Below are 10243 nucleotides of genomic sequence, written 5' to 3' on the forward strand. Positions count from 1 at the left end.
AACATAGCATAAAAAAAACGTACCAGTTCATTCGTTTTAGTATACCGTAAGGATCAGGGTACATAAAAATAATAATAGAATTGTTTATACCTATTTGCCAATATTAATCACATTATAATCAAAAAATGTGAGTAATTGGTCCCACAATAGGTTCTTTTCCTACTGGTACGAAAACGGTAAAAAATTTTTTTGCTTAATTAATTAATATTTTAATGGCAAGTCTATCTAAGAATTATTGAAAAAATAACTTTCCTTAACACTTCATTAATCATACAAAAAGGCTAGGGGACGAGCAAAACAATGTAGCTAAAATAAAATAAACGATTTTAATTACTACCTGGAGATAGGTAAAATTATACATAAATTAAGTATTGCTTTTGCTCGTATTTAATAACTACATTGACGTATAGGAATACGTCGTGTGAAATTTTACTTTATTGTTTTTCTATTATAATAATGATAAAATGCAAAGAAACTATTAATTGAAAAAAAAAATCTAAAAAATTTTAGTTGCACTAGCCGCCTGGTCCTTTAATTAGGTATAACCTGGAAAAAAATCATTCTATTGGTAAAGTAAAATAGACAGAGTAAATTATGCATACTTATACCACAATGTATATTCGCTTTGCTTATTCACTACCAAATGGGTACCCATACACTTCGCATTGCTTGCAATTCGATAACTTTAGTAAGAACTTACTTATTTTAACAGTACTATCTTGGTCACTTCTGGTTGCATTTATGATTTTTAAGTTATTTAAAATTCTTATTTGAAACTGGCTTTCCTTATCAGTCTTGTCTAGTCAAAGAAGGCGTTCTTCTCCTGTACGGTAGACATTTTCTAGGAGATACACTGTAAGACCTACTACCGTAAAACTTTCCCGTTTGTGATATGACTTCCAATCTGGCCGAAGCTTCCGCTCTACCGTAGTCATTCTCCAACGTGACTCTATAAAGCCCAACATCTTCTACAGTGACTTGCTCAATTTCTAATATTCTGAACATATCATCCTTTTCTCTAACGCTGATTCTAGCGGTTGGAGTTATTATAATCCCATCCTTGTCCCACGATGCCCACGGTGGTGGTAGTCCTTTAACTGCACATTGGAACACTACTGTGTCACCTTCTTCAACGACTTTGTTGTACGGATAAGTATAGAATTTTGGAGCGATTTCGCGTGATGGACTGCAAAGGCGCCTGAGGTCTGGACCTGATACAACGAATTAAATGTGTATTTAATAATATACCTAATATTAGGTTGGTTTAGTTCTTTTAGAAATATATTACAAGACAAGATGTTTCTGTAGTAAGAACTAAAAAATTATTACCAGGTGTCCTAGATTGGGACCTCACAGGAGTGGTGCGCGGCGTGGATCGAGGCGTTGAGCAGGCGGACAACAGGGCAGGTGGCCTGCGCAACCTTTGGCTTAATGTATTCGGTTCGCCAGGAGCTGAAAAACAGTGAACATTACTGTAACCCGTAACCTTTTTTTGTAAGTGACATAATCTTTAGTTGACGTACATAATCCATACTAGTTTTTTTTAAATTGTTAGTTATCTATGTTCAGTTCAAGCAGAGCATCGATCGTAATGAAATTCGGCACATATATTATATAGATTGCACTCTGAAGATGAATTTATGATCTTTTTCTTCCGGTAATGGTCCAGAATAACGCTCCCGGGGGGTTTTAAATATAAAAAGGCTTTTGTTATATAAATATTCATTTAATTTAGACAGATAGGTGTCCATATACAAATCGTTATATGTTTTTAATTGTTAGTAACAATTTTATCCTTACGTACCTATTAAAAACTAAAATTGCAATCCTTTAAATAGAACAATACGACGTCATGACATCTTATTATTTTACCTATGCTACCGCTACCTAATGTTTAAGTAAAGGCAGGCAATCACTATGCACACAGATAAAGCTATTTTGGCATATTTTAAGATAGGTTGGAACCTTGATACTTTTTGACTCTGCTAAACTGTCGTATGTCTTTCGGCGTGAATTAAAGAAACCCGGATAAAAGCAGAATTAATATATTATTTTGTATGTGTAGTGGAAGCTAGCCAGCTAGGTCAGTTGGAACTTAATAAAAGCTTGTAAATTAATTTTTGTTGGACAACGTCAACCGTGCCCTCTATAGGTGTTTACAAAAAATTTAAGAACTTACGATATATAACCAAGCAAGCGCTTGAAGTTGCTTTCCCCATCTCGTTAGAAGCTTCGCAAGTGTAGGTCCCTTCGTCCTCAGCTGTCACTTGCTTTATCTTGAGTCGTGCTGTGCCAAGCTCGAAAGACGATTCGAAGTCTGAGCACTCCGGGAGTAACTACCAATTGAGATTGATATTGTTAAGTTCTTAAGTTTAACTATTTAGTTCTCACAAGACACGTTAAGTATGTCGCGACCTACTACACCGCCGTATTTAATACTGTGTTAGTGCTAAGCGAACTCTGCTGCAATGGTGAGCGTTGTGGTCATCTATCTTATTTTTCCCTGGTCTGACGCGGGCATAGGCTACTATATACGCCAGGAGAAACCAACGGTTCCGGAAGGATTTCATAAAACGGAGAAAAAGTACTTAGCAGATTTACAATAAAGGACAATTCTTAACACGTAGTAAGTAATGCAAGCCGGTTACCTCTGTATAATGAAACCATCTGATGTCAGGCTCGGGATTTCCAGAAACAAGACATTCGAATTCTATAGCGTCTCCATCATAGCACAGCAAGTCCGTGAGATCTTTTTCGAAACGGGGCATAATATCTACTCGCCTAAAATTAAAAAAAAATATATTTCATTCTGTTATAGATTACCCGGTGACGTCAGTATTATCCAAAGAACGCAACAACAGAATTAAACTTCGTTATAGTAGAAGATTTGACGCAAATAATATCCCATGCAATACCAAAATAGCATCATAGAGATTCTTATGGGTTATCAATTTGGATGCAGGATGGCGTATATATTTGAAATATTTTAGAGGTACTTTCATCTTTCATCATCTCTTTAAATAATGCCGTTCGTAAACTCTGTCATTACATACCCGTATCGAATGTTATGCGTATCATTGCTGCATGAAGGATCTGCAAGAAAAATAATAAATTAACATGAATTGCCAAAGGTATCTAAAATGAATGATCTCCCCAACTCATTTATTATTTTTTATATAGTATCGATGACCACACGAATTCCATGTAATAGCTTATGATAGATATAGATAGATAATGATCTCATATAAAAATGTCCTAATTTCGGTGAAAACCGAGAAGACGGTATAAAATACTAAAGAACGGACGATGGTATATAGCTTCTTATACAATTTTATTATACTGACCTTTAGCCAATATTTGCAAAGATATAATTGCCTTCGCTTCACCGTGTATGTTCTTAGCGACTATTGAGTAAGCACCGGTGTAGTCCAACTTTGCATGAGGAATTTCAAACCGGTACGCCGGTCCTGCGCCGACCCGCTTAAAATGGCTCGCATCTCGATAGTAATCGGGCTGGAAAACGTAAAATTTTAATAGTATAGGTTATAAAGCCTGACGTTACACAATTCAACTAATATTGCAATTATAAAAAAAATCCCAGCCAAGCTTGCAGTGTGGCATTGGGGAAGTGTGATGGGCCTGATCTCTTTCTCTATCTTACGATATGTAAGCCGTGCTATGTCGCATGTGTCGCACTGGTTTACTGTCAATAATTTACTTTTAAATGCAAAAAAAACTAAGTGTGTGGAATTTATTTTACCAAATGTAAAGAAAGTTAATAAAACTATAATAATAAATGGAGAATTACTAAAAATGGAAGATTCCACAGTTTTTCTGGGCATGACTTTGGATTGTAAGCTTCAGTGGGTTACCCATATAGATACAGTAGCAGGTAAACTAAGCTCGGCTACCTACGCCGTTAGGAAAATTAGACAGATTACTGACGTAGAAACAGCAAGACTTGTTTACTTCGCGTACTTTCATAGTGTGAGTCTTACGGGATCTTATTATGGGGCAAAGCTGCTGATATTGAAACTATATTCATATTGCAGAAAAGAGCTATACGGTCAATATATAAACTTAAATCACGTGAATCCCTCCGTGAAAAATTTAAAGAAATAGGTATACTTACGGTAGCCTCACAATATATTTGTAACAATATAGTATTTGTAAGACAACATATTAGTCTTTATGAACAAAAAGTGGATATAAACAGTCGACTTACAAGAAATGGTCATAAATTAGTGACATCTGCATATCGTCTACGAAAGGTGCATAAGTCATTTGTGGGATTGAGTATACGCTTTTATAATATGATTCCTAAGGTAATTTTGGACCTACCAATGCATAAGTTTAAAGAATGTGTTAAAACACATTTATTACAGCGAGGTTATTATACACTTGATGAGTTTCTTAATGATAAGATTGTTTGGAAGCATCCGGCTCCGCTTTCATCTCTCACAAGATAGAAAAATGAATGTTAAAATGTAAAATGTAAATTTTTGATGTTGGAAAAGAGCAACTGCTGAGTTTCTTGCCGGCTTCTTCTCGGTAGAATCTGCCTTCCGAACCGGTGGTAGAGTCACTACACACGGACAGACTTGACGTTTCAAAAGTGCTTGTATTAAGCCTACTTGAAATAAATGAATTTTGATTTAGATTTTTTGATTTTCTATCACCTATTGAGTGCAGCAGTGGGATATTTAAATTAGGTCGATGATAATAAATATCTGTTACTTCACCTTGAGAAAGTCTCTTAGCCAGTAAACATCAGGTTTAGGATCGCCAATAACTTCACATTCTAACAGAACTGTATCTCCTTCACGTGCCTCGCTGGATCTTGGCTTTCTTATGAACATCGGCTCCTTGGAGTACCTAAAATTGGCATTAAAAATGCTTAGATGACTAATTTTATAAATTATTTAAATTAATCATCTTCATCAGCATATCAACCCATTTCCCATTTTTTTCTACCACAATGAGAAGGTTTTAGGCTGTAGTCCACCACGCTGGCCCAGTGCGGATTGGTGGACGTGTCTTTTAGAAAATTATGGAGAACTCTTAGGCATGCACTCACGATGTTTTCCTCCACCGTTAAGGCAAATGATATTTTAATTATTTAAAACACACTTAGAAATGTTGCTTCGAATTCGACCCCCCGAGTGTGAAACTGAAGTCCTAACCACAGGGCTATCACCGCCTTAATTATTAATAATAATTAATTCATTATATAAATGTATATTTTAAAATACTTAGGTAAGTACTTTTACAATAACTATTAGTTAAATTATTGGCTTGGCTATATACACATTTGTAACTTACGGTACATCGGGGCTAATCACAATCGGTGGCACTTTTGGAGTTTCACTTCTAGATTCGCCTTTAATAACTTCCACTTTACCAGAGGTAGAAGCTCTTCCTACTTCATTGGATGCAGTGCAAGTATATACTCCAGCATCTCGTGCCGCAACAGCAGCAAGTGCTAATTCAATCTGCCCATCACGATCTAAAGTCATAACTGCACGGCGACTAGTCCTCAATCTGACGCCATCGCGGTACCAAGTTACGCCGACTGAGGGGTATGCTTCAACAACTGCTGAAATCCTAAGTTCGTCACCTACAAATTAGAATAATACGTAGGTACATATTATAAATACTACGTGCCCATCACAATTGATTTAAGAGACAAATGATTAGTAATTTATTTTAAACATTCAAGCTTAAAGATGACAAGTTGTGCCGACCTAAAAAGAAGTAAAGATATAAAAAGATGAAGATTTAGATTTTATATATTGGTTTTGACATACCTTCGCAAACTCTATAGAGTGGTTCAAATCCACAGCAAAATTCTGGTGCGATATATGCCCTAATGCCTTTATCAACTACGAGATTGCATCGACAGCTAATTGCTCCGCACCCATTTCTTGCCATGGCTTCATAAACGCCCCCATCTTCTAGTGTAGTAGGTGCAATTTCCAAAGTATGAAAATATTCATCTTGGGATGTTGAGTGCCGACCTGAAATTGTTATATTATAAAAAGAAGATAAAATCTTAATAATAATATAACTTCTGTTAAAACGACAAATCAAACATAACCGTTAATTAAGAAATAATAACCAAACACAACTATACAAAAGAAATGATTTAATTTATAAACAGTATATCTTACTGTCTAAGATTACATCCTCTCCATTTTTAAACCATGTTACTATTGGTGACGGGCTTCCGATAACTTGGCAAGTAAGTCGTACTGGGTATGTGGCTTGCACACGTCGATCTCTTAAGCGCATTGTAAATTGAGGTGGATAATCTCCATTTGCACCGGCTGATCTTTCTCTACAAAATAATCATCATAATTTTTCATCATTAGTAATTCAAATCATCAATGAGATTTAATTTGATTGATTAAACGATACTCTTTTATTCAAATTTACCTTTTAAGTTTAGCATCGGCAGCCCAGATTTGCCGGTCTGTAATAACGGCCATTCTAGAATACGTTGAAGAACGACCATGTATGTTCGTAGCTTCACAACTATATCTGCCTTCATCGTCATTATTTATATTATTTATTTGCAGAGAAGTGCTATTACCTCCCAATTCTATTGTAACTCTATTTGCCTCTTCCTCTACTTCATGACCATTCTTCATCCACATGATTTCCGGAATAGGGTTGCCTTTAAAACTACAGCATAAAGTTGCTGTTTCACCAACAAGTACTTTGAGCTGACCTGGAAGGATTTCTACGAATTCTGGTCTATCACCAGCTAATCCGATACCGATAGGTGTTGACGTCTGAACGGATTCTCCCCAGCCGTAACGATTTCTTGGAGTTACTCTAAAGTGATATTCTTCGCCTTGTTTTAAGTTGAAAGCATCAAAAGAATTTCTTGGAGTGATTCCTAATTCTGTCCATCGTGCTCCTCCTTCTTTGCCAAGTAACCAACTCTCGACTTTGTATGCTAGAATAGGCGCTTTCGCTTGAGAATCCGGTTTGGGCCATGCAAGTGAAACCCAGTTGTTTCCACCATCCACTGTATTTGGTTCACTCGGGATCCGATCGGGAACAGCTACGATTACAAACCAATAAGTTATATTTACAACACAATGGTGCTAATTCGACTGCACACAAATTTCTAAACAACACTAAATTGGCAGGTCCAGAAATAGGACTGACTTTATCGAAAAGGCCATTGTGGAAAGGACAGCCTTTGGACTGGCAATTTGGTTTAGTGATTTGTGTACATATACCAAAGAATCGCCACTAATATAATATGTTTTTGTCATTTCTTTGCGGTAATTCATACTTGATATAATACCAATATATTAAGCCTGGAACCAAAATTAAATTATTTAGCTATTCAGTAAATTCCTAGTAGTTGTAAAAGTTTAACTCTTCCATTGCAATAATCAACAGCCTAACTAGTATCGCTGGTCACAGGCATTAAGGTGGTCCTCTTACATTAAGAGAGGGAATCCGAGCAACACCATGCCTTCAACTACGGATATCCATTGCAATGCAGAATCTACATATGTTAACTAGTGACGTTCACAAATATTTCTGGTTTACAATAACAATAATATTAAAAATACAGTGGTGATAGTCTAGTGGTAAGGATTTCGGCTTCACTTTTAGGGGGCCGAGTTCGCACCCTCTAACTTTTCGAAGTTATGCGCATTCTAAAAAATTCATGGTCACTTCCATAACGGTGAAGGAAAACATCGTGAGGAAACCTGCATGCCTGAGAGTTCTACATAATGTTCTTAAAGATGTGGAGTCCACCAATCCGCAATCGTCCAGTGTGGTGGACTACGGCCTTAACCCTTTGTGGGAGGATTATGATGATGATGATGATTATTTGTTTGTTATTAATACAGACAGATTAATACAGTCTGTAAAATGTACGGAAATCCATAGCATCTTTTTGTCAATTTCTGTTTACTCACATTTGTAATTTCGGTCAACTACTGAAATCGCTAAATCATCCATCGGATAGGTCCAATCAGATATAAGATTATCAGAAGACGCACGTTGTCTTATCTAAAAGAGGTAAGAACTTTTAACGACAACCATAAACAATTATTTATATGAGGGTCACAAATACAATCCAAAACATATTTATATTGCACTATGGAATACAGACTTCAAAAATAAAAATTAACAATAAAACTGCTAACAAGATTAACTCACCACAACTGTAACAAAAGCTCTATCACAACCGTAGGCGTTTCTCACAAAGACGCAATATGTTCCAGCATCCGAGACTACTGATCTTTTTAATGTGAATTTTACGTAGTCATCAGAAGTCATTTTACAAACTCGCTGACTGTTAGTAATATCTCTAATTCCTTTTATAAAGAAAACTGAAAAATAATAATTTATCGTTAACGTATCTTATTAAAGTTAAACGGGTATTTTTCTGCCAACATTAGGATCACACAAACCGTCTATTTAGGAACGTTGTACTTAAATCTCTGAGTACTACCGACAAGATCTTGTTTCTTTAGGTAATCTCGCAAATAATATGATATCCCATTCATTGGTCTATAAAAATCGTATAAATTCAAAGTAATGCATTGATTTGTGTTAGTAAATCTTAATAAGTTTATAGATATACTTTCTGTACTTGCGTGCCATCTAATTATTTCTAAACTTTTGGACTGATTTGGATGAATTTTTTTGTTGTATATTTTAATGGGTTTCTGGATGCTTCGAAAACACAATTGAACCCGGTTTTACCGGGCAAAAAACAAAATGCGACGGGTCTGCTATATATATAGTTACAATATTATATTTATGTCAAATAAAGAATTACTGGTTAAAATACTGTCTTAAAATTAAAACGTAACAAGTTTCCTGTGTACAGATACACTTAATAAAAAAGTTTTATAAAATTGTCAGGGCTTTGTATTTGATTTTTTTGATGGCCAAACTAATGCTTCGCAAATCGCATGTAAACAGCACCATACGGTACCAGTAACTTTTTTATAAGTTTAAGTTTTAGTTCACGGTAATGCATAAGTTCTTAGTTATGTAGTTCGTTCCATTATAGTCTGTAGAAAAAATATATAATTACCTTTTGGCTTAGGTTCTCCTTGCACTCTGAACGAAATATTCAGATCTTCACCAACTGATATTAGTAGGTCTTTGACTGGTCTACTTATTATTCTAGCTGGCTTTCCATCAAATTGGTTTGGTTGAACGACTGTTATAGAAGCATTCATATCAACATTTCCATGAGTACTCCATGCTCTACATGTATATAGGCCTGATTCTTTTTCTGTTACATCAGGCAATGCTAATGTATATAAACCATGATCAATGTATGTTTGTGCATTTCTGTAGTTCTCAATTACTGAATGACCTTCTCGCAACCATTCTACCCTAGTAGGCCAACCGCTTATTTCTACTTGCAATCCTATAGTACCACCACTAACCACTTTGTGATCAGATAATACATTTGTGAAATGAGGACGCCTTGATTCACTAGCTTGTCGATTTGTAAGTCTATTTTCAGTCCTTGTCACATTTTTTATGTAACGACTCTCCTTGCCTGGTATAAAGGAAGATAGTTGAACATATGAGTTTTATGAAGTAAATAATTCGGATGGTCGACGATGCCTGGACCATTATGGAGTTGAGTCAAAACTCAAAATGTGAGAACCTCATTATATTAAGTAAAACAACCTTAGAAAAGATCATGATTGTAATTTTGTAAGTTGCCAATAACTATATAAGTAATTTTTTACTTCCTTTCACACCACCAGCATCCAATGACATTTGGATTTTGAGATGATCCTATCTGAAGGGTTTAACGACAAACCCATAAAATGAAAACATAACGTGTTTTGTAGAGGGTCTTTGAAAAATTCAAGAATATGGTTCTCACATTTTGCATACTCATGTCCGTTTGGCACCTGCGCTGGCATTTAACTTACTAGTAAACTGTACATCATGAGTAATTTGATCAGACCACATAGAATTTTCTGCTTTACAAGTATATTTTCCTGAATCATCTTCATGAGGTGAATTTATAGTAAGCCTGCAAACGCCGTCTGCTAAATAATGTGCCTGATATCGCTCATTCAATATAATGGGTCTGTTATCCTTGAGCCAAGTTATTGTTGGAAGTGGTTGTCCTCGAATCCGGCATTCAAGCACTAATTCATTTTCATGTATGTGATACACATCTGTAAATAAACAGAAATAAGTAAAATAAGGTAGCTATAACTTTTAGGTATTG

General features: G+C 35.6%; 1 protein-coding gene across 4 annotated transcripts in view; it reads right to left on the reverse strand.

Annotated features, from left to right (window-relative positions):
* Window positions 1-395: 395 nt before the first annotated feature.
* LOC120636311 overlaps window positions 396-10243 on the reverse strand; it is a 59177-nt gene continuing 49329 nt past the window's right edge. For 3 of the 4 annotated variants that reach the window (XR_005659367.1, XR_005659365.1, XR_005659366.1), the window contains 16 exons: window positions 9939-10190; window positions 9077-9553; window positions 8191-8363; window positions 7947-8040; window positions 6436-7069; window positions 6171-6337; window positions 5808-6017; window positions 5323-5617; window positions 4743-4875; window positions 3345-3513; window positions 3054-3093; window positions 2649-2781; window positions 2180-2336; window positions 1330-1452; window positions 701-1211; window positions 396-546 (listed from right to left, as the gene is read on the reverse strand). Coding sequence is in view for 1 of the 4 variants with exons in the window: in XM_039907737.1 (XP_039763671.1) it covers window positions 790-1211; window positions 1330-1452; window positions 2180-2336; window positions 2649-2781; window positions 3054-3093; window positions 3345-3513; window positions 4743-4875; window positions 5323-5617; window positions 5808-6017; window positions 6171-6337; window positions 6436-7069; window positions 7947-8040; window positions 8191-8363; window positions 9077-9553; window positions 9939-10190 (3479 nt within the window). In the remaining 3 variants the exon portion in view is untranslated. Of the gene's footprint in view, window positions 1212-1329; window positions 1453-2179; window positions 2337-2648; window positions 2782-3053; window positions 3094-3344; window positions 3514-4742; window positions 4876-5322; window positions 5618-5807; window positions 6018-6170; window positions 6338-6435; window positions 7070-7946; window positions 8041-8190; window positions 8364-9076; window positions 9554-9938; window positions 10191-10243 lie in introns of all 4 variants that reach the window. The other variant, XM_039907737.1, reaches the window with a different exon arrangement.

This window comes from Pararge aegeria, chromosome Z, assembly GCF_905163445.1.
Source record: "Pararge aegeria chromosome Z, ilParAegt1.1, whole genome shotgun sequence".
NCBI classification, from domain to species: domain Eukaryota; kingdom Metazoa; phylum Arthropoda; class Insecta; order Lepidoptera; family Nymphalidae; genus Pararge; species Pararge aegeria.